Source organism: Bos indicus x Bos taurus, chromosome 21 (genome assembly GCF_003369695.1).
Source record: "Bos indicus x Bos taurus breed Angus x Brahman F1 hybrid chromosome 21, Bos_hybrid_MaternalHap_v2.0, whole genome shotgun sequence".
In the NCBI taxonomy this organism is placed as follows: domain Eukaryota; kingdom Metazoa; phylum Chordata; class Mammalia; order Artiodactyla; family Bovidae; genus Bos; species Bos indicus x Bos taurus.
In genome coordinates, this window is record NC_040096.1 from 40,089,154 (window position 1) to 40,114,808 (window position 25,655).

The following is a 25,655-nucleotide window of genomic DNA, read 5'->3' on the forward strand; positions in this document are numbered from 1 at the left end:
ACTTTCAACCTAACCAAATTCTTTATAGAAAATCACATTATAATGAAATTTTTGCCAAATACATGTTTACTGCATCTGAGTTGTTGATTGCAGCTACTCTTTTGCAAAGGAGATGGAGTCAGTTTATGGTATATTTTATTTTTCTACCTTACTACAGAGTCAGCAGCTGATAATGTGTTGTCATGCTCAGGAAAGCTAATTAAAAGGCTATACAGAGAGAATTTGATGTTCCTCTGCAGTTCCAATAAAAAGTAGAAAGGTATATAACCATGTTAATTGAAACTCCTCTTATGTCCTGTAAAGAAGGAGAAATGTCTTATCCTTATGCCAACTGTGGCAAGGCTGCGAAGGAGTCGGCCTTCAGGACATCAGGTGAGGGTGGAGACTGGAAGAGGGGGGTCCAAGTATGGAAAGGTGTCACTAAGTTTTCAGATGTGACAACTCAGTGTTGTCAAGAATTTTTTGCAAAAGAATTTGAGTAGCAAGCACTAAACTATGCATGAATTGTCAGCTTAAGATCTGTGGTTATCTTCTTCCCAGAAGGCAGAGAACACTGTGGTAGTTCTTTGTGTTACATTAGTTGTCCAAAAGCACAAAACCACCATGTTTAGAACGTATGAGTCTCAGAAAAGTCTATGTCATTTTTTAATATACAGCAACAATTATTTTGGTTGTCTGTACACATGAGATCCTTTAGGGCAGAAACTCATATCTTTTCCAACTTTTTTATTGTATAAACTCAATAAATGGCATTTATATGAAACAATAAATGAAGAAATGCAGTCTGTTTTGTTTTGCTAGCAATGCTCAGATGAAAATTATTTAATAAAACTATAAATCAGAAATTATGATCAGCTTGTATGACAAGTAGATAATTATGGGAGTTATATAAAAATGGGCATTTATCAAGGATCTAAACTGTCCAGACTGGATGGCTAGGTTGGCCACATTTAGTAAACAACTGCTCCATTTCCTTTTGATCTGCATAAAAAGTTTTAATAATTTAAAAAATTATGTATATCACATAATACTTTTCACTAGCAAATTCTGGCTTTAAAAAGGGACTGGCTTAAAAAATGAGAAGAGTTAAGGAAGTCGCAATATTAAATAAAAGGCTTACAGTGAGACACAAAGAGGACATTAATAAGATCAAGATCATCTGATTCTCAGGCATGTATTACTTTTTTCCTTGATATGCTGACAGCTACATACTGACATATACTTGATTCATATAATTATCACAGCATAAAGGAAGAATGTTTATGAAGGCAAGGTCATTGATAATGTAAAACAAAATGGTTGCAGCATGTCCACTATGGGCAAATGCTGAAACATTATTCATTTAATGAGAATTAATAACACATTAAAACCTAGAATTAAGCACATAGAAAGGAAAAGCTGCTGCCTCGTCTCAGGGAAGATACCAGGCAGGCAGTGGTTTGATGCTTGATCCGCCTTTTCACTTATTTAAACATGTTCCTAAATATCTATGCCACAGATAATGGGTAACTTTTCTTTGTTTTGCAGAAGTTAATGGAATATATTATAGCCCCCACATAAAAAACAAAAAGTACCTGAAGAATTGCAACCTCATTACGAAGCTGGCTTTCTTGTTTTGTTGGAAACCTTAACTTGTCAATGATCTTAATAGCTACATCTCTTCCTGTTTTACGATGTTTTCCTTTAAAATAAAAAAGAAATAGTAGCATAATCTTATTAAATATCATCTCTACTGAAGAATACCAGAATTTATAAGGACATTTTAGAATTATAAAAATGTTTTACTGAAAAAATTAACATTTCTGGTGGGCACTGACTTATGCCCATCAAGATTTCATTTCTTAGCTCCATTATTATAGATCAAATATACACTATAAACTTAGCCAAATTCAAAACACAAAAGAATTAGGACATTAAAAGCTATTCATATGAACAATCTGATATTTTCTTACAAAACATATGTATTAGAAACAGGATATTGAGCTACTTAATATAGAAAATATTCATACCACTGGCAAGACTACTCTCCTTAAGAAAGGATGAAGTCCTGATAAACTAATGTATGTTATAACAGAAAGAATAAAAATCTTGGCACGAATAGCTTCATGGTCTTGAGCAAACCACTAAAGCTTTCTGGGTTCCTCATCTTCAATGGCAGCACTGTTGTGAGAATGAGATGTAAGAAGATATGTACAGTACACAGAGTGCCCAGATAACTATACACACTCAAAAAACATGTTATCATCATTATTATCACCATCGTCAACATCTGACAGGCCCTTTACATATATCATATCCAATTTAATTCGCACAATAAACCTTCTAGGGAATCAAAGGGTCCCCTCAAGCTGTTCACTTCTACACTACTAGATTATAGAAGATACAGAATATAGTCATGCTAATTGAATTTGGAAGTGAAACTAATTACTCACTATTTTTGGTCACATATAAACTAATTCAAAACTCGATTATTTTTACATTTGGTGTAATTCTAGAGCCCCTTCTCCCTAAAACCACTTTCACCATTCCTTCCAACTCCTCCGAGAGCGCTTCCCTTCACAACTGACAAAACTATTGTCTTGTTTTCATGTTCTTTCCTTTGACTGGCTGCAATCTCTATTCCAATTCAGACTTTTTACTGCAACTACTGTCTCCAAGACTGTGGGTGTTTTAGTCTCCCTGTTTCTGTCTCTATGGCACTTGCCTGTCTTCCGTGACTGTTCTTATCCGCTTCATCCATACGTGTCCAGGTATAACTTTCTAGTCTTCCTTGTGGAGGCCTCCTTCTAAACCCGCTCCTCCACTGCTGGATGTTACCAACTATCTGGCACATGCCGGTTTCTCTAATCTCGTTTCTTACCCATTTCACCCCCACACTATATTCAGTCATGTATATTTACCATACTTCATGGGCTTCCCTGGTAGCTCAGTTGGTAAAGAATCCACCTGCAATGCAGGAGACCCTGGTTCAATTCCTGGGTCAGGAAGATGCCCTGGAGAAGGGACTGGCTACTCACTCCTGTATTCTTGTCTGGAGAGTTCCCATGGACAGAGGAGCCTGGTGGGCTACAGTCCACGGGGTCTCAAAGAGTTGGACATGACTGAGCGACTAAGCACAGCACCATGCTCTATACACCATGATTTTTTTTTTTTTGTATGCAATTATTACACTGCAGAACAATTCCTTGGGTTGTACTTAGTCTCCCCAATCACACTGTTAGGCCTTGACAGAAAATACAATGGTTGCTGACTCACTGACAGGTTTTCTGTCAAAAAAAATGATTTGTACATTTTATAAGAATCAAAATTACTTTGTAAAACAAAGTAGAATTTAATTAGTTTTTAAATTAAAGAGCACAATATTATACTATGATAATAGAATCAAACATTGTGATTATTTCAGAGCACCCCATCTCACAAAAAAGATAATCTGTTAGTGATTATATTGAGCAATTCAAAGTTATAAGGCCATTTTACAGGGCAGATAAAAAAACTGATATCTTTCCTAAGGATCTGAAAAATGTGATTGAACTGACTAGAATCTAAGACAGAAGTTTTAACTAAATTCACCAAATAACCTGAGAATAAGAAAAATGTAAAAATTTAATATTTTACTTCACACATGTAAACAATACAAACCTTAACAAAATACATTACATTGCTAAAGATGTTAGAATAGAAGATGTTAGATTCTAACATCTAATAAAGACGTTAGAATAGACTAGTTTTTCCCTAGTTATATGAATGGATTTCTATAGCATTCTGGACAAAATATGCTAAGAGGAAAAAGAATGTTTCCAAATTATAGTTTCCTTGTTTCTCAATATTTTGCCTGTATAAACCAGTATTTAACCATTATTGTGTATAGAGTTTAATCCATATTTAAGTAAAACAAATTTTTTAGGAGTAGAGAAATTTCTCATTCAAAACAGACATGTGCTAATTTTCCAGTTAGCAATCATCTCAAGAGAAATTTCTAAAAAGGTAAGTCACAGAAAGACCTAACATACAAAACACATCAACATATAGGTTTTTATATTCTTCTTGGAGATATTAATTTTAACACAAGTAGCCAAAACTTTAAATTAATAAAAATACTTGGTGATTCAACATACCTCCATACACAATTCCAAACTGTCCAGAACCCAGTACTTCATCAGGAAAAATCTGATAAACTGTGCTGATGTCCTATAGGTGCAAGTCCAGAGAAAAACAAACATTAAGTGGAACAACGTATTAGTCCTAATAAATTCTATAATTTTATTAAATATATCATTAATACTTAATGAATTTAAACATAATTTAAATGCCAGATGAAATCTACAATATAATGATAATATTAAAAACTCACCCTTCAATTTAATGTTGTAATGTTTGAAAACTATTCTGCTCTTAAGCAGCAGAAATTTTTCAGTTTTCAAGTAAATAGGTTTCATTAGGAAGAAAAAAAGACTTAAAACTATATAATGTCATATATATATATATATATATAAAATGTCATAAACATATATAATGCCAATATTTAAAAATGGATTTGCTTATTGAGATGGTTATTTAGAAATTTCACATTAAATAATCATGATTCCCAATCACGTCTGTGTGAGTCCTGATTCCAACCCATTTCATTCTTTACGGCTAAAATGGTAAGGCTGCTTCTTCTTCAATCATCTACATCAGATGAATTTAAATTAGAAGGAAAAGGGGCTGAATCACTGTGAATGAGCCAGAGACACAACAAACAGATAATGAAATTCTCATTTATAAGGTGACCAAACTGTTTCACTTTTTCCACTTATAGAGGTTCAAGTTTCCAAGCGTCTACTCTTTCCTCTTTGAAGTAATAATTGCTAAGTAAAATATTCTGTTTTAAATGACTGTGTTTACAACCTGTGATTTGATGATGACAATCATGAAAGTATAATGTAATACTTTTTCACTTTCAGTATTGCTATGACATACCATGGAATTTTCTGCCAATCCTCTATCGTTTTACTGTTGTCCTTTCAAAACCAAAAGTCCCTTTACATCACATCTTACCCTTTGCATATTCTATATATTCCTATCCTTTTCCTTTGTCCCTCCTCCAGGAAAAAACTGTAAGTCCTCTCTATACTCTGATCCCTTCAGAGTATCTATGGTTCAGAGTTCAAGGTTGTCTGAAGACAAGAAAAGAAATTAATACTACTCTAGTAGTCTGAGTCCAAGTGCTACTTCATTTTTTTTCTGATAGCTCAATGGCCACCTAGAATTTGTGGGTGGAAGAACCACAAAGGAATCTACAATTTCCCAAGAGATTTATAGGTAGATAAGTATTTCTTAAAGTCTTCTCTGGCTAAGTAAGAGCAACAGAAATCTTTATCTATCTTGTGACTAATAGAAAAAGAGGTCTTTATCTTGTGACTGACAGAATAAGAATACAGCTAATTTTTGTCACGAACTTTTCCTAATATTCTCAATCATATTGGTTTTCAGTTTACTTTATGCCAATTTAGTAAAGGTTGCAAAGTTATGCTGGTGATAAGTTTCACGGAGTTTACTTTTTGAAAAGTAAACTCAGATCAGTGTAAGGCTACAAATGTTTTCCTTTTGGTCACAGGCATAGCAGTCAAAATTGAGGGAAAAATCTGAGTCACAGGATGAGGTAGGAAAGGCCTCATTACTTTTGGGCTTCTTGCCACAGTGACAAAGTATAATAAAAAAAGCAAACATATGACAGAGTGTAAATTACTTCATAATAGGTATATGATCTACACAGAATTTTCAAAAACTGGGCTGATGGAATTAGGTGGTACAGTTGACTAGGGTGCTGGAATGCGGACCCATAAAATCTCATTTATGCAGTTTATCAGGTCTCCTTGGTAAGTACAAGTGATTGTAAGTGTATTTGCAACTCCCTGTCATATGATAGCACTCATGGGTAGCAATCAAGGAAAGGGAATAAGGGCACATTTAAGCTACTCATGAAATTCAAATAATTTATCTATTTTATCTGATATTACATAACATCAACCATTTAAAATTCCAGTATCAAGATGGGTCAAATACATAAAAAATCAGGCACTGCATTCTAATTGCTTACCTGAAATGAAAAATAGTTATTTAACTCTCCACACTACAGAACAGATTACAGAAAATCACTAAAGAATTGATACAATGCAATGTTTCTAAAATTTTATAGAGGAAAAACATCCAAGGGGACCCTATTTTATTTTCTAGAAAATACTAAAAAATTAAAATATCAGATCAATAAAAATGCATTTTATGATGCTCTTATTTTCCAATAAAAGATCATAGTACCAAGTTTCATATTAGTAGGTATATACTCACCACATTTTCTTGAATCTGGCAGTTTGATACTGAAATACTCACAGAAATATCTCCTAGAAAAACACATTAAAAAATACACAAAAGAAGTAAGAGAGGTAATCGCAAAATAGGTAAACACATGCTTATTAATCAAGCCGCAGGGGTGTTTTTAAATCATAGCAATTAGATTTTTCTAAGAAAATGCCTATTAGAATATTTGTTTGCTTTTACAGTTACAGATTTACTCTGTACTTGGCTTTGAAAAATAATAGTATTTTGTCAGTTTAGAGTTGAAGTCATAAAGATTTGGGTTCAAATTCTGGTTTGCCATTTTTAAACTCTGGTACAAGCAGAAACAACTTAATGCTACTAGGGTCTGATTCCCTTACCTGTAAAGCAGGCAAAACATTAACATCCACCTATTGGGGTTATTTTAAAAATAGAGCTCTCACATAAAATGGTTAGCACTCAAATAGGCATATATATCCCCTATTGACATGTACTGAGCTTCCCAGGTGGTGCTCGTGGTAAAGAACCTGCCTGGTGAGTCCCATGGACGGAGGAGCCTGGCAGGCTATAGTCCATAGGGTGGCACAGAGTTGAACATGACTGAAGCTACTTATGGAGAAGGCAATGGCACCCCACTCCAGTACTCTTGCCTGGAAAATCCCATGGACGGAGGAGCCTGGTAGGCTGCAGTCCATGGGGTCGCTAAGAGTCGGACATGACTGAGCAACTTCACTTTCACTTTTCACTTTCATGCATTGGAGAAGGAAATGGCAACCCACTCCAGTGTTCTTGCCTGGAGAATCCCAGGGACGGGGGAGCCTAGAGGGCTTCCGTCTATGGGGTTGCACAGAGTCGGACATGACTGAAGTGACTTAGCCGTAGCCGAAGCTACTTAGCATACATGCATGCAATATATACACTGGTTGTAGAGATCAACTAAAAAGTCGTGACAAATCAAATCTATCACAGATCATCAGTCACTGTGATGTGAAAACAGAGGGTGCTTTGCCACAGGCTCTATTAATAGCCATTATGAGACTGTAAAGTTACATTTGTATACAGATACTCCTCTAAAATATCATTTGAAAATGCATCCTCCATTTTTGATCTTGACTGAATTCTGGTAAAATTTATCTCGTGCTACAATGAACAGAGAGATCTACCTAGGAAAAAATGATTTAAGACTTTCCAAGTACTCTGAGCACAGAGAAGGCACTGGCACCCCACTCCAGTACTCTTGCCTGAAGAATCCCGTGGCCGGAGAAGCCTGGTAGGCTGCAGTGCATTGGGTTGCTAAGAGTCAGACAAAACTGAGCGACTTCACTTTCACTTTTCACTTTCATGCATTGGAGAAGGAAATGGCAACCCACTCCAGTGTTCTTGCCTGGAGAATCCCAGGGACGGGGGAGCCTGGTGGCTGCCACCTACAGGGTCGCACAGAGTCGGACACGACTGAAGCAACTTAGCAGCAGCAGCAGCAAGTACTCTGAACACTAAGTCACCTGCAAAGAGTAGCACATTTGGTGGTTTTGGAGGACTTGTGTTAACTCAGATTTGCAGATGGCAAAACTGGCATTCCAGTCAAGCTCGAGCTGACAAGATTACTTCTTTTATCACCAACGAGATTACTTCTTTTATCACCAATAGCCCAAGTTTCTGCTATTATTGGATATACTGGGTTGACAAGCATCTGTTCAAATTTTTACTATAAAATAAAACACCTTAGTATATGTAGAAGCTTGTATTTGGAGACCACGCCGCCCTTTTTGTTTGTTCAGTCACTAAGTCATGTCCAACTCTTTGTGAACCCATGGACTGTAGTACACCAGGCTTCCCTGTCCTTTACTATCTCCCAGAGTTTTCTCAAACACATGTCCACTGAGTTGGTGATGCTATCCAACTGTATTATCCTCTGTCACCCGCTTCTCCTCCTGCCATCGATTTTTCCCAGGATCAGGGTCTTCCAATAAACTAAACATCCCTAAAGGGGTTCTCATCACCTGTTCCAAAGACAGACAGAAAACCAGCAGACTCACTGTGCACGCTGGTTCCTGAGCCCACAGAGGACCCCTTGGGTATGACGGGCATGAGAGCGTGCTGGATTGCCATCTCCCACATCCTGGCCACATCGGCACCAACGCCACTGGTGAGGACACTGCTGTTTGGTGGCGGGCTGGAGGGGTTGACCACATTTTCTCCCACATAATACACGATGTTTGCTGTAGTGATCTCAAAGCAGTGAGGGTTGGCCCCACTGGGAATTAAAGCTGATGGTTTTGCTGGTTCCAGAGATAAAATTTCTGATAAAGGTATTTCCTATGGCAAAAAAGTGTGTACTTAATGGAGTTTATCAAAAGGATAAAACTTTCAAATAAAACTCATGCCAGGGACATGTAAGAAATGACATTACAATCAGCTATCATTTCTATAAAACAGTTTTATAAGACACAGACTATAACTAAGAAAAACACAAAAATAAAATTATCATTTCCTTTTTCCAGAAAAATTCAAGTGGCTTTTTAGTATGTTCATGCAATAAGAATAAATATGAATAATTTTGAACCTGCATCAAAATCTAAGTCTTAGACTATAAATGATAATTTTAATAACTGTGAGGTAAAATCACAACCCTTTTGAAATGCATTTGGGTATGCACAGCTGTTTTTAAATTTCAACTATTCTTTAAAGCACTGAAAATGAATCATGTAATTTGACTTGATAGATGTTAATATAATAATATAGCCACATGAACAGTTTTAGTGAGGAACACCACTGAGAGTGGTTTTAAAAGCAGTTGCTTTTACGACAGTTTTGATATTTAAAAAATTAATCACCATATTGTCTTTTCGGATGGAGAAGAAATAATAACTTTTAAATAACTCTTAAGAAATAATAACTTTTAAAACAAATTTTTAATTTAAAGTTAATGAGGTTTCCTTTTTCTGTTAGGTCTGTGTAAAGGGGCCATGGAGAACACCTACTATCGCTGAGCCTTCATTATTCTTGATGGAGCAAATATATACTTTTTCACTCTAAATTTCTTTTGGAACCATGTTTCACTGGGTGATATGTTATGTGACATCTGTATTATTTCATGTAGAGAGACAGAATGAAAACAACTGCCAAATTATTTTTCTAGCAGAAAGTGCTCCTTATGATATTGGCAATACATGGAGGAGTCATACAATGTTTCTTAACCCCTGGTGACATACTTGCAGGACTACCAATGCAAAACAAAACAAAGAAAGTTGGATAGAACAGACTTCAGGAATTCACTTTTCACTAATCTTCTGTGACCCTGAACTTGCTAGTTAAATCACACATCCCTGCTAAAATAGATGGTTAAGCTTCTTCTCCCCCTCCCCCTACCCCACCATCCCATGGGGCCAGAAGCATTCCACAGTGAAATTTGAAATTCACAGATGACTAATCAGCTCACAACCTGATTTCCCCCAAATCCAAAAACTACAGAGAAGAAAAAAAATATCTCTGGGAGCAAGCTTCAGAAGAGTCACGTTTGTTGGGTGTAATTTTGTATTTCTGATACTCTACATTCCCACAAGAAAGCAAGAGAGGGCATGAGACCTCAGTCAAGGAAAGAGTCACCCTTACCTTGTAGTACCTGCTTCCTGTGTCATTCTGAAAGAGGGTGATACATTTACTATCCAATCTCCAATAGTGCCGCTTCCGCTGAAACAGAAGTTTGATACAGTATCTTTTAAAAACTTAAAAAAAAAAATTCAAGACAGATATAATCAAAACATTTTCCCACTGGGGCATAAGATTTGATGGTAGAAAGTGTGCGGCCTTTGGAAGAGGAAGACTAACAATTTCAAGACTCTAGAGGGTGTCTATTCAGCAAATGTATACAGTGAGTTTCTGCACCTACATTTGAGTTATAAATATTAAAAGAGATGATATATTAGCACCCAGAGCAGTGCCTGGCACTTAGTGCAAGTAGAATAAATAGAAAACACCATTTTAAAATGTACTTGATGGCTTGAAGAGCTAAAGGTGGATTAATAGCTGTAATAAAAGGGCTTAATGGGCAACATAATATTTATATTCTATTGTTTTAGAACATAAGGCATGCCATGCTGATCCAGCCAGGCATTCTGGCTTCCATTAGAGATGGCACAGTAGAACTAAAGAATGTTGAGTAGGATGGCAAGGCTGACTCCATGGCATCAACCTAACATTAGAGGAATGCATCAATAGCTTGACTTTCTCTTAAGCTTACTGCAGATCTAAACATCCATGATTTGGTGATCAGGTCCTTGTGTGTCTGTATGAATGCATGTATTTCTTCTTTTCAGACTAAAATGTCCTAATACTATTCTTGGTCTCTTATACAACCTGTCTTACACCAGTCAAATATACTAAATACGCTTCAAATATTTTACCACATCTAGGAAAGACTGGATGGAATTCAGTTGAGTCCTACAGTAAGTCATGTAAAGCTCTCTCTGGAAGAGAAGGTTGAGATTAGACACAGCTGTTAGGTTATAGGTGTCCATTTACCTAAAGAAATGATAGGAATTCTATGGCTAGGAGGTGATGAGGAAAACACTACCAATAGCTGAGAAAGAAGCTTATTACTAAAGGTCAGTTAGTTTAATTGAAACATACGTCAATACATGCACACCTCATGCATCAACTATTAGGAAAATAAGAAGTAGTGAGAAACTCAGAGTATAATAAAACTTGTAAATGTGCTGTCTTTTATCTAATAAAATATAAGATTACTATGTTTCTGAATAGGTCAATTTTTAAGTGAACACTTAAGGATTTAAGAAGTATATAACAGTTATTATCATTTTTTCTCTCCCTAAAATGCAGTGCTCAAAAATTTTTTGAATCACAGATGAGCATTCTCAAAGTTTTCAAGGCTGCTATAAAAAGATAGGTAGACAGTCAAGTTGTTTGGGAATCATCTCAAGTAATACAGGGAAATGACTTTGTTTCCCTGAAATTGCTGTCTATAGTCTTTTCTAACTCAGTTGTTTGCTCAGCTACATGGAACACTCAGAGACTGTGAATATTCTCCCCTGATCCTGAAGCCTGCCTGCACTAAGGTTTGCTCCTGCTAACCCAGATATCCCACAGTCTTGACAGAGCACCAGAAGCCCCTCTAATTAAAGCTCACAAGACCAGACAAGAGCTTGGTGTGGATCTTACCAGCGTGTCCTTGCTGGTGTAGTGGACCATCCATCCTTCCTTCATCACTGTGCTGCTTTTCCTCTTCGTGTGTTTGACAGACTGTACTACTCTCATGAGTGGGATGTTGTTGCTTGTTGATGGACTTGAAAAGCCAAAATAGTTTAAGAAAGAAATGTTTTTAGATACAGATCTTCTTTTCCTGCCTAAAGCCTTATTTCAGCTATTTCAAAGTGAAAGGCAAAAGAAAATTTCACACCCCATTTTTAGTGAAAGGTATCCTTCCCTGGTGGTTCAGACGGTAAAGCGTCTGTCTACAATGCAGGAGACCCGGGTTCGATCCCTGAGTCGGGAAAATCCGCTGGAGAAGGAAATGGCAATCCACTCCAGTACTATTGCCTGGAAAATCCCATGGACAGAGGAGCCTGGTAGGCTACAGTCCATGGGGTCGAAAAGAGTCGGGCACAACTGAGCAACTTCACATACATACATACAGTGTCAGAGTACCATGGTTCAGACTCGGCTCTGAAGAGTGAGAGGGGCTTTATATGTACATCTTAACAATTCCTGAGCAGAAGAGTAAGCACCTAGGTTTTAAGGTGAACTAAACACTTGGTGCTCAGTATTGGGGTAAACATTGGGTAGATTACTATCATAGTGTACAGAGGCCACAGTTCAGAGTCACACGTGAATGATCATTTGCTTAATAAATATTATAGCCACAATATTAATCATTTGGATGTAATATGTTAACATGAAATTCTGTCTAAATAATTTCACAAAAATCAGAATCTGCTGTTCAAACTGTCTTTTAAATAACTATTGCTCATGGAATTATGCCTCTCCTTCATCTCCTTCTTTTCTACCTCTGTGTCTCCACTGACCCACCACTTACAAGCCACCAATATTTTGATACTAAAGAAATGTTCATCTTCAAAGGAAAGTGGGGGCTAGGCATTTTCCAGTATTTGAAAAATATTTCTCATGTTATTAAATGAAATAAAATCCAATTATTTTATTGCTCTCCTCTCATGAACAATTTTAGTTATGAATTTTAGTTACAGAGTGCCAATGAACATGGCACTTATAAAATGGACATAAAAGTTTGAATATACTTTATAAATCAGAGGTTTGGGAGCTATTTTTGTAGAGTCAGGTAATACACATTTCAGGCTCTGCAGAATACTTAACTCTGCCATTGTAGTGCAAAAGCAGCCACAGCCATAGCTATGGACGGGCATGGCTATGTTCCAATAAAACTTTATAACACAAAAGGCAACAGACTGATTTGGCTATAGTGTGCTGACCACTAATATAAAAAATGGGGATCATCTACAAATCAAAAGTACAGACAATCAAATCACAAATATGAAACTCCACACACTTCTGCAACAAAATCAAGAACGGTAAAGTCCAGACATGTGATTCTTGTAATAAAGTGTTAGTGGCTCAGTCGTGTCCGACTCTTACTGACCCCATGGGCTGTGGCCCACCAGGTTCCAAGTGGGTTGCCATTTCCTCCTCCAGGGGATCTTCCCCACCCAGGAATCAAACCCATGTTATCTACATTGCAGGCCAACTATAAAGTAGATGGTGTCTGCTAAGGTTGATCCCTGATCTATGTATTTGCACAGAACAAGCTTTGAATAAATATTAACTTAGTAGTAAATTTTCTGTTTGAAAGTATGTGTAACCCTCACATGCAAAAGAAAATAGGTCAAAAAATGAGGCAATATCAGGAAAGGATGCAAGCTACACTTCTCCAGGGGAATCCCGACCGCCTAGCTCCAAACTTAGGAGCTTCTTCTACAGTACACAGCTCATTTATAAACAAATTACAGGAAAAGTTTGGACATGGTTCAGCTTGATTCCAGACCACAGAGATAAAACAAACATGGCAAAAAAGCAAGTCACATGAATTTTGTGGTTTCCCGGTGTATATATGTTATGTTTACACTATACTGTGGTCTATTAAATGTGTTATATAGCACTATGCCTAAAAAAAATCAATGTATATTCTTTAATTAAAGATTAGCTTATTACTAAAAATGGCTAACCATCATCTCAGCCTTCGGGCAAGATGCAGTCTTTTTGCTGGTGGAAAGTCTTGCCTTATTGTTGATGGCTGCTGACTCATGAGGATGGTGTTTGTTGAAAGCTGGTGTGACTATGGCAATTTTTAAAAACAGGACAACAGCAAAGCCTGCCACATCAATTGATGCTTCCTTTCACAAATGATTTCCCTGTAGCACACAATGCTGTTTTATAGCATTTTACCCACAGAACTTCTTTCAAAATTGGACTCAAACTCTATACTGCATTATAAATTAAATGTGTGTGCTAGTATTACTCTAAATCCTTTGTTGTCATTTCAACAGTCTTCACAGCATCTTCATCAGGAGTAGATTCCATCTCAAGAAGCCACTTCCTCTGCTCAACTCTTACAGTTTATCATGACACTGCAGTCACAGTCTCAGGCTCCATTTCTAATTCCAGTTCTCACGTTATTTGCACCACATCAGCAGCTACTTCCTCCACTCAAAGTCATCCGTGAGGTTTGGAAACAACTTCTTCCAAAGTCCTGTTAATGCTGATATTCTCAGCTCTTCTCATTAATCATGAATATTCTTAATGGTATCTGAAGAGTAAATCCTTTTCAGGTTTTCAGTTGACTTTGTCTAGATCTATCAGAAGAATCACTATCTATATGGCAATCTTACAAAATGTATCTCTAAAAATAATAGAAGTTAAAATTAGCCCTTGATCCATGGGCTGTAGAACAGATTCTGTGTCAGAAGGTATGAAAACAACGAGAATCTTACCATCCATCTCCATCAGAGGTCTTGGGTGACCAGGTGCATCGTAAATGAGCAGCAGCATTTTGAAAGGAATTTTTTTTTTTTCCTGAGCAATAAGTTTCAACAGTGGACTTAAAATATTCAGTAAACTATGCTATAAACAGATGCAATGTCATCCAGGCTTTGTTGTTCCACTTACAGAACATAAGCAGAGTAGATTTGGTATAATCATTAAGGGTTCTAAGATTCTTCAGAATGGTAAATGAGCACTGGCTTCAACTTAAAGCTACCAGCTTCAGAGTCAGCCTGTCCTTTGAAGCTCTGATGCCGGCCTGTCCTTTGAAGCTTTCATCTTCTAGCTGTGAAAGTCTTAGATGACACTGGCTTCAAATACAAGGCTGCTTTGTCTATACTGAAAATGCTATGTGTAGCTATCTTCATTAACTTAGCTAGAGTTTTTGGTAACTTGCTGCAGTTTGTACATCAGCACTTGATGCTTCACTTCATACTTTGATGTTATGGCGATGGCTTATCCAATCTTTAATAGCTTCAAACTCTTCTTCTGCATCTTCCACATTGCTCAGTCTTCATAGAATTGAAGAGTTAGGACCTTGATCTGGATTAGGTTTCACTGTAAGGGAATGTTGCTGTTGGTCTGAACTTCTATCAAGGTTAAACTATCTCCATCAGCAACGGTGCTGTTTTGCTGTCTTATCATTCATGTGTTTATTGGAGTAGCACTTTTAATTCTATCAAGAACTTTGACAACCTGGCTGATGGTTTTACCTCAAGAGGCTGAGCTTCTGACCCATCTTGGCTTACAACATGCCTTCCTCACTAAGCTTAATCATTTCCAGCTTTTGATTTAAAGTGAGAGACACATGAATGTTTCATTTGAACACTTAAAAGCAATTGAAGGGTTATTAACTAGCTTAATTTCAATACTGTTGTGTCTCAGGAAATAGGGAGGCCTGAGGAGATGGAGAGAGACAGGAAAATGGCTGGCTTGTAGAGATGTCATAACACATAATGTTTATTGATTAAGCTTACTGTTTTATATAGGCATGGTTTGTGGTGCCCCCAAACAATTACAACAGTAACCTCAAAGTTTACTAAACATAGATCACCCTAACAAACATAATAATAGTGAACACGTGTGAAATATTGAGAGAATTACCAAAATGTGACACAGAGATGCAAAGTGAGTAAAAGCTGTTGGGAAAGTGGTACTGATAGGTGTCCCTACCCAAGGTGGCTACAGAGGTTCAATTTGTTTAAAAAAAAAAGGAATACCTATGACATGCAATAAAGTAATAAAACCAGGTATGCCTGTAAACACAACTTTAATTTTCTCTGTAATTGATTAAAATATCAAAGAGCTTTAAAAAGTAAATACCGCTTGGGGCTCGCCTGTCTGACCAAGCCTGGGAGAGCACCCTCACCTGATGGTTCTGTTGGAGTCCTCGTGGTCCGGGTCTGGATCCTGCATCTCCCCACTGTCGTTCTGGCACTCAGCCATCACCATCTCAGCGTCCTGGACCATTGCCTCTTCCATGTCATCCATGAGCCCACTGTTTCTTTCACTGTCATTGTCATCGCTCCCTTCTTCCATGACTACGTCAGACTCTGCCCCAGGGCTAAGCAAATCTACAAAATTGTTTTGCACCCATGAAGATAAGCCTAGTATCCTAGAGCCAAGACTTAAGAGAAAGTTAGGCAATCCTAAAACAAATCAATTGGAAGCCCTAAAAATACAGTCATGTGAATAATTCTTCCTTTCTTTCACTTTCCTTTTAAACTTTAGCTCATAAGTATCTGAATTTATGAGAGGATAAATATATAATTTTACAAGTAGATGCTCATTTTTTAGGCCCCTAAGCCTAGAAGCATAAATACGTCATGGGGAGCCTTGGAAGGACGCCAAGGGTGATGCAGAAACAAAGTGCCAGGAAGCAACGTGATACCAGGAAGAGGAAACTAATCTTATTTCAGCAGCACAGCACCCTGGTGGGAAAGAGAAACATGTGGGAGGATGTGGGAAACTTTCACATGCACGAACACGGAATGTCACTGACTCCTGATACTCCACTCAGTAACTTTTAAAATCATGAATTTCAATAGATTAAGTTGGTCACATAAGCAGCACTGTTAAAATAACTATCAAACAAATATTTGATGTTTGAAATAATACTGAATCCTGCCATTACACAGTTGATGCTGCTGCTGTTGATGCTAATGCAGCATAATTACTTACTAATATAAAGTTCTTACTTTAAAATTAGAAAAAAGACTGATTAGAGCCTATTTAAGGCTGATGGTTTAAATAGCCTGCCAAGTTTGGAAAACGCACATTTTCCCAGATTTTTCAGACTGTATGGAAAAATGCGATTTCAAATTAATCAATATAACAAAAACTATACTGTTTCCCCTTAGTTCCAGTTATCTAGTACAGGTTGACATTTCCTGGGCCTGAATAAAATCAATACCACATGCCACTTAAACTGGGAAGACTGCCAAGTTTTTATCTTTGGCAGCACTGCAAAGCCAGAAGCTACTATGGGAACGTTTTCCTAGAGAGCTTTCTCTTCTTCTAGAGAAGAAAGTGGAGAACACAGATAATCACTTGTTCTTCAGGATTTTAGTAACACAGAAATACTCAACCAGTTTCTCCCATCTTTTACCACCAGTTTTCTTCTCAGAGGAATCAACAATCTGATAACAGGCTGAAAGTCTAATGCAGTCTACTATCTATGGGTAAAGTCAACCTGGGACTCTGTGTCAAATGTTTTGTTCAGAATCCATAAGGAATTCTACCAGGGAAGAAAATGAGAGCTGTTCCTTTAGAACACAACATTTTTCTTAGGATTCCTTCAAACTTAATCTATGCAATTAAAGTCTTCCCAAAGGAATATTCCTCAATATAGAAAAGGATATGGAGCTTTTAACTGGCTGAATTAAATTTCCTTTTATTATTATTAAAGATGCATATTAACAAGTACACACACAATGAAAATAGTAACTGGATGGATGAAGAAAGTAGGTAACTGTTTCCGGTCAGTCAATTTCTGTGATTCTTCCCTTGACCAACAGGGAATAAAAGTTAACTTCTGTTTCAATGCTTGGAATAAAAAGGATGGAGGAAAAGATAGGTATAACTTGCAGACATTACAACAATTTCTACATTTCTGAATGAACTAGGATAGATATAGAAAATGAGGGAGTTGGGGAAGAAATCCTAGATATCCAGGTTTTCAGTATGAGGTGGTTCACCATGTAAAAATCCAGATAATCTCTGGTCTTTATCATAATACAATGACGGGTACTTTTCTACAGTAAAGTAGGACAGAGGCTGTAATTTACTGAGTCACAAGTATCTGAATAGAAACAAAAGTAAAGAAAATCCCACTAAGTCCTATATGATACATGCCTTAAGAGGGAGAGAAGGCTGACCTTCTACCTACCTCCGTTAATGGTCACTTCGCCAAGGCAGTTGTTGGGCACTTTTGGTGCACAGCGTTTATGACAGTTGAATCTGCAATCTAATCACAATGATTTTATTTTTGGTGGCTTAAACAACAAATGCAGGAGACCTGGGTTGGATCCCTGGGTCTGGAATATCCCCTGGAGAAGGGAACTGCTACCCACTCCAGGATTCTTGCCTGGAGAATTCCATGGACAAAGGAGCCTAGTGGGCTACAGTCCATGGGGTTGCAGACAGTCAGATACAACTGAGAGACTAACACTTTCACTTTCAAAACAACAGAAATTTATTCTCACACAGGTCTGGAAGATAGAAATCCAAAATCTTCCTCCAGAAGCTCCAGGGGAGAATCCTGATGACTGGATTCTGATGGTGGCTGGCATTCCTTGGCTTGTGGCCACATCACTCTAATGTTTGCTTCTGTGGTCATGTCACCTTGTCTTCCTCTGTGTCAAATATCCCTGTCTCTGTCTGGTAAAGATGCTGTGATTACATTGAACTCTCCTGGATAATCCAGGCTAAACTTCCCATCTCAAAAGCCTTAAGTTAATCACATCCACAGAGACCCCTTTTCTATATAAGGTACCATTTATAGGTTCTGGGGATTAGTACTAGGACACCTTTAAAGGCCATTATCAGCCACCACAAGTATGGACACAGGGGAAAGGTTAGATGATGATCAGAAAGGAGGCTAAGATCAGAGCCAGAGGAGCAAGGTGGAGAGCTATGTGTACATGGTGAGGGGAGGAGGGACTGTTCACAGGAATCAACCTGGGATCAGCATCAAAAGGAACAAGGGCGGTAAGGAAGCCTGCCTGAGATGAGGCTAACCATGCAAGTTCCGGCTGGTCCCTCCAGGCCAGAGTAGCAAACAGCAGACAAATGACAGAATCCTGCCATTAGGGGAGTGTGAGGTTGAGCCAGGGAAGGCCACTGAGGCAGTGGGGGAAGGAAGGGTAAGCCATTCATCTATACTGACCTGTGAGTGAATCAGAAAACACACCCCTTTCTCTAGACGCTTCACTATCAGCCTTGGAAAAGTATTATTAGCATACTAGTATTGTAAGAGCAAGCACACTTTCAGGGAAAGTACTGTAGTTAACACAAATCTAATGAGGCCCCTTAGGTCTACACAGAGCTTGCACCACCACAGATGTTGGAATAAGCATGTCCAGTAGGGTGCAAGAAGCAGGGCGAGTGAGGTTAAGGAGCTCCCCGGTCCAAATGGGAGGCTGAAGGAGGCTTAGGTAAGATCCAGCATGGGCTTCACTGCTCCCCGTGGGTAGGTTTTTATAGCCATCCATCCGTCATGTATTATCTCAGTGGGCTAGCTCCACCGAAACGGTCAGGAGGTGGACAGAAGAGCAGGAGGTGAAGGCCTTGAAGGCTGTTTTATTTGGTGCTGATGTTGTAATCACAATGATTTTAGAAGAAAATATTAAAACCAAGCATTCATCCAGAAAGAAAAGTGATGAGGAAAACAGTTATTTCAAATGGATGAGGATCAAGTGTTGGCTGGTGGCAAAGTCATCCTTACCTTTGCACTGCAGGCCCTGCCTGAAGAGCCCCTTGAGAAGCTTCTTGCAATACTGGCACACGGTGGGCCGGGTGTACGAGTGGATGACGAATGTGTGCGGCACTTTAACTTTGGACAGCAAGATCTTGTCGAGCTGGATGGGTCGCCCAATGTACGACTGGGAATTTGACCTCTTCTCTCGACCAATGAAGGACTCAGAAGGTGACTTTTGCTATATGTTTGAAAGACAACAGAGCACAATAAGTTGTAAAAGACTGATTTATATGTTTATGTATTTTTATTTTCACTTTGATTTAATTTTTCGACAAAAGGGTTCGCATTATTACTGAGCCAAGGCTCTAGTGCAGTAAAACTGACACAGAGAGAAAAATCATTTTCCCAATAAAACACATCCAGCTTTTCAGATGGTAGTGATGTTCCCAGAGTGATACGGTAAGATGCAAGTGACCTTGATGCAGCATAATATGTTTATGTATTTTTAAATTGCTTTTTGTTTTACTATTGTATTTAGTGGACTGATTGTTAAGAATGTCAGAGGAATAAACTAAAACTATGTTTCTGTTTATTAATGTAATTTATTTCCCCTTTATGTCTTACTTGAGTACTTTGCTTTTACATCTGAAACCAGAATTGGAGATCAGAATATTTGAAACTGATTTCTGGGACTTTAATTTTCAGCTTTTTAGTTTCATTAGTTTTAATGGAGAAATATAAAGTTGAAAGCAAACAAAAATATGGTTCTAAAACTCACTGCATATACTACTTTACTGATATTTACTAAAGATTCACAGGTACAAAATGTAAGAAATTCAGGAGGATAATAAATGAAAAGCAAATCCCCCCAGTCTGTCCCATACACTACCTCATCTGAAAAGGGCCGATAGTTTCTTTGGATTTTCTCCAAGAAAAAAATATACATAATTTAACATTATTCCTCAACCATATAAAAGTAGAGTTAAACTTATACTATCATTTATAAAATGAGAAACAGTGACTACTAGATTATATAACAGTCACAAATATTAATGTTTTGGTTACAATTATACCTCTGTACACTCCTGTTTCTCATTTTGTAATTACATTATCAGCTCTATATAGATTTAAAAAAACAAACGAATTAAAATGAACTGTGTTTCCAGTGTTTTTGAACAATTTCATGGTATCTCTTGATATTATGGAAATATACTTGGGAATCATCAGAAATAATAATCATTGGAATAAAAGAACTGAATTACTTTTTAATAGTCATTATAATTATATAATTCATTTATTAAGCTCTTAACTTAGTATTAACTCTGAATAATCACTGTTTTAGGTACCTTATAAGACAGGCCTTGTTATCTATAGTTGAGGCATCTAATTTTGGGGTCAAATGCTAGTACATAGTACAGTCAAAACATGAATCTACGTTTGTCTGCTTCTAGAGCCCTTGTATTATCACCTTACTTAGTTAATGTCTAATTCGGGTAATTACTGAAAAGATGAGAAACAAATCATATATACATGTAATTTCTATCCCTTTCAATGTCTATCTGCATCAAATGGGAAAATTTTGATTTACAGATTCACTAGCTGCAATAAAAAGAAATTAGAAATGAGGTTCTACTTAGGGATATTATGTCTACAGTTACATTTATACCTTCAATTCCATAAAAAACTATGAAGCAGAATTATTCTGGAAGGGCTCAACTCTTGCAGAGACATCATGGGAGCTTTTAAAACTGAGTCTAAGGTTTGCCAAATCAGAATCATAAATATATTGAATAAATACCTTCAGTGGAATTTAATTTTACTGGAAAATAATTAAGTTCATTGGGTTAGGTCCTGTTTTAACAATCCAATGGGCCAGTTTTAAGTGCACTAAAATGAAAAGTGGTATTTTTCCACAGTTGGAAAGTTTCACCACTCAAAATAAAAGCTGATCTGTTGTCACACTTTCTTAGCAGACTTACAATGTTCTCAAATTTGGAAAATCATATGAAAAGTTGACCAAATGACTTTTCAGTTATTTTTCTTAACTTAAGAGACTTAATTCTAAGATGTGTAGACAAAGCCAGTTTGATGTTGGATTATTCAGTATACCATGGGGCAAATTCACTTAGATGAGCAAGAGGCAATCAGATAAAGCTCAATGTTCTCACCCAACATGTTAACATTCACATAAACACTACCACAAACTACAAGAACCAGAATTATTCCTGAGAAGTCATTTATTACCTTCAAGGCAGGATTACCTAAGACATTTTAAAACCTTACATGATTTTGGGGAAAAGAAACTGGCTGTTATTTTGTGGCCGAGTCTGTACTACACACTCAGGCAAAGATGAGATTCACACAGCCACATGTGTCCTTGGCACTGAATAACAATAAACTGCAGATTTATAGTGTCAAAATGAAAACTAATAGCATTTAAGATACAATAGCAATTTAAGATTTTAACAACATTATCAAAGCGTCCTCTTGTCATTTATGACATCTTAAAATCAACTGGAGAAGGCAATGGTACCCCACTCCAGTACTCTTGCCTGGAAAATCCCATGGATGGAGGAGCCTGGAAGGCTGCAGTCCATGGGGTCACTGAGGATCAGACACGACTGAGCGACTTCACTTTCACTTTTCATTTCCATGCATTGGAGAAGGAAATGGCAACCCACTCCAGTGTTCTTGCCTGGAGAATCCCAGGGACAGGGGAGCCTGGTGGGCTGCCGTCTATGGGGTCACACAGAGTTGGACATGACTGTAGCGACTTAGCAGCAGCAGCAGCAAAATCAACTAGCAACACAACCAGATATTCTCATGATTCCCTTTTCTTACAGTTCCAAATAGAATCAGTCATTTTCAATGTGGCCTCTATTTCTAAATGAAAAAGTGAAGTTTAAAAATCATGAGACGGGGTGCATGCATGTGGTAACTGATGTAATGGAGACTGAACTGTATTCTATGTTTCTGAGAGTTTACACATATACATTTATACCTGCTTTTCCCTGTTATGCAGCAAAATTAAGAGCTAAGACAAAAAAAGAAGACTGGGTTACTATCTTATGACTTTGTAAATGCTTATTGAAATATTTATCCATTCTTCAAAGTGTGAAAAAAAGCTTTACTGATATATAAGAGATTGTAAAACAAACATAAAAATAAGATCCTATAAGGCCATTGACCTGTAATATAAATTTATATTTATAATATTTATCTATATATCATTGGTTACATAAATGTTTAACAACCATTATTTCTGGAATCCTGCCAATCATCGTTTCTAATAATATAAAAGCAAATAAAATGCTCCTAAGGGTTTTCAGAATCAGTGATACATTTTGATTAATAATTCACATTCAGTTACCATTTTAAGAAAGTTACTAGTTGTAATTTCCATTTTTATGTGAAATTTTATTTGAAGGTATAATGCCCAAAATCCACATTACCATATTTTTTTTGTTTGATGCATCAAGCTATGGAGTGGGCAAAAATTCAGAAGTTAGTAATTTTAAAAGAAATAGAGGATGGTTTTACAAATCGCATTGATCTAAATTAAACTAGCTTGGACTTTAAGATAATTTCAATAGGAAAGCAGACTTACAATTCAAAGGGTAATGCTGACTTAAATAACTAGTTTTTATGGAAGAATCTGCCTGCAATGCAGAAGCCCTGGGTTTGATCCCTGGGTTGGGAAGATCTCCTGGAAGAGGGCATGGCAACCCACTCCAGTATTCTTACCTGGAGAAGCCCATGGACAGAGGAGCCTGGCGGGCTACAGTCCACACGGTCGCAACGAGTGAGACACGACGGAGCGACTAAGCACAGTACATGGATGTTGTGCATTATTATACAAAGTAAAGAGATATGGTATCATTATATTTCTTCATTAACTTACTTCATTTTAATATTTTTTATGTACTTGTATATTTGTATAAAGTGAAGTGAAAGTGTTAGTTGCTCAACACTGTCTGACTCTTTGTAACCCCATGGACTGTAGCCCGCCAGGCTCCTCCATCCATGGAATTCTCCAGGCAAGAATATGGGAGTGGGTAGACATTCCCTTCTTCTGGGGATCTTCCCGACCCAGGGATCGAACCTGGAACTCCTGCATTATGGGCAGATTCTTTACTGTCTGAGCCACCAAGGAAGTATATTTGTATACTTAATCATTATGAGTACATTACTTTACACTTGTAAGTAAGATCTTTAATTATGGTAGAGAAAATTCTCGCTTACCTATCAACACTAGTGAAGTTTTGATTAGGCTTACTAGTTTAACTAAATGGTGTTTAAATTAATCTCCACTGTTACTTGCTGTTCCAGTATTTGGGGAACCTGGACAATCTGCAGAATGAGTTTTGTGGTTTTTTTTCTCCCTGGGAATAGAGAGGAAAGTTGAAATGTTTTGGAAAGGAAGAAGTAAACAGCAACATTTTGTTTCATTCTGCTTCATTATTATGTGTAGAGCAATGACTGGCTTAAAACTCCGAACAGATATAGCATTCTCTTCTCTATAATTACAGTAAGCACATACAAGAGGATGCACCTCTAAAAATTTACATGTTTACATTAGCCATTGGTCTTATGTATTGTTCTTTTCCTGAGTGGAGGAGTTTGGATCAAATTGTAGGTGTGAAACTTTTTTGAGAGCTGACATCACTGTATGACATGGTATTTGTATGGACTGACATCAATGATCTGATCTGGCAAATTGCAGATGATGAAAAGTATAAAGGTCTCTCTTATTCTCATTGTAAGAAGGATCACGGTCATGAATGGGAGAGAATATGAGAACAGAAAAATGATGAGAGCTGAATTTTAAAGCCAAGATTAGATATTAAAGATTCAAGAGATTACAATGTTTTCAAGACTGTGGTTTCCTGACGTGTCTGTAACATCCACATGTTAACAGTGTTTCGTGTGAAACGACTGCCAAAGTTAAAAGTGCACGCACTGAACACCTACTTATGGAGACAATGCATCTTGCTTTTCTAGACACAGAATCTGGTTTTTAACCTGGTATATTAAATAATGACTCAGCAAGTTTGGAACCCTCCCAGGAAATGACTGCTTAGATTACATTATGGAAACTCCAACTGCCAGCACATCTTTAAACATTCAACAGGACTCTGAAACAATTTCCCAACAAGGTATATTCCACTTCGCAGTTCAAAATGAATTCTCTTTATTAATAAATCTAAAAAACAGAGGGGGAAAACTGCCTTTACTTGTGGTTTCTTGTCATTTACATAAAAATTAAAAATAAGATTTCCTGAGAGATAAAAGTCACTTTATAAAAAACAGCATTCAAATGAAACTTTATCCAGTATTAAAATATAGACCCATAATGGCAACTGAATTTGGAGTGACATAAATTCCTACTGACTTAAAGAGAAATGGAAAAGTTAATACTTTTGTGTACACTTTGAAGTGTCTTTCTGGATTTATCATTTTCAGGACTCCTTTTGGTCTTAATCATTAACACAATGGGGCTTCCCTGGTGGCTCAGACAGTAATAAATTCACCTGCAATGCAGGAGACCCAGGTTCAACTACAGGGTCAGGAAGATCCCTTGGAGAAGGGAATGACTACCCACTCTAGTATTCTTGCCTGGAAAATTCCATGGACAGAGGAGCCTGGTGGGCTACAGTCCACGGGGTCGCAAAGAGTCGGACACAACTGAGTGAGTAACACTTTCACATTTGCACTTTTCACTACACAGTAAGCTCCTAAGGGAAGGACAGTGTCTTAATCACATTTGTCTTCTGCTAGTAGAAAGAAGAACCTGGTACAATGTAAGTAATAAGCAATGCTTGAACAATAATGAATGTTTTCAAGAAATAAATGTATGCAAATAATGGATGAGACATTTCAATAGAGATGTTCAAAATATAGACTGTTAATACAAGCATTTAAAAACAAATTAGGATTACATGCACTGTAACACTGACATAGTACTACATGCACTGGTAACACCAACACACTTGCTCTACAGAATTTCAGTTTTGAGAAAGGACAGTTGACTAAGCAATGTTTTTCACTGGAACTGTTCTCTGTACTTGTCTGCCTGCTCCTCATCCTACTTACCATATACAACATGTATACAATATCTATCACAACCCTTCTGCTCTAAAAAGAGGACAGGTAGAAAGCTCAAATATGTACCTGTAGGCTGTTAATATTAATGGGTGCAGGAATGCAACAGAGAATGTTGGAGCTTATGGAAAACTGGAGAGGACAGGTTCAGTTTAAAAGGGATGGCTGTGGCTCAAATACTTCTAATGGCTGCCATGTGACTGAAAAAGCCTTATGTTTTCAGCTTTTTTAGTTTTACAAAAGCAGCAGAAAATCTAGGCACTTTATGAAATAACTCTATTTCTAAATATCA

The 25,655-nt window shown here is 37.2% G+C and overlaps 1 protein-coding gene across 3 annotated transcripts in view; it reads right to left on the reverse strand.

The window, feature by feature from the left end:
- Positions 1 to 25,655, reverse strand: part of PRKD1 (protein kinase D1) — a 347,191-nt gene that overhangs the window by 39,578 nt on the left and 281,958 nt on the right. For all 3 annotated transcript variants that reach the window (XM_027521799.1, XM_027521798.1, XM_027521801.1), the window contains 9 exons: positions 19,289 to 19,499; positions 17,732 to 17,809; positions 15,713 to 15,917; positions 11,494 to 11,617; positions 9,928 to 10,005; positions 8,352 to 8,631; positions 6,328 to 6,380; positions 4,116 to 4,188; positions 1,575 to 1,681 (listed from right to left, as the gene is read on the reverse strand). In XM_027521799.1, the coding sequence (XP_027377600.1) occupies positions 1,575 to 1,681; positions 4,116 to 4,188; positions 6,328 to 6,380; positions 8,352 to 8,631; positions 9,928 to 10,005; positions 11,494 to 11,617; positions 15,713 to 15,917; positions 17,732 to 17,809; positions 19,289 to 19,499 (1,209 nt within the window). The remainder of the gene's footprint in view (positions 1 to 1,574; positions 1,682 to 4,115; positions 4,189 to 6,327; positions 6,381 to 8,351; positions 8,632 to 9,927; positions 10,006 to 11,493; positions 11,618 to 15,712; positions 15,918 to 17,731; positions 17,810 to 19,288; positions 19,500 to 25,655) is intronic.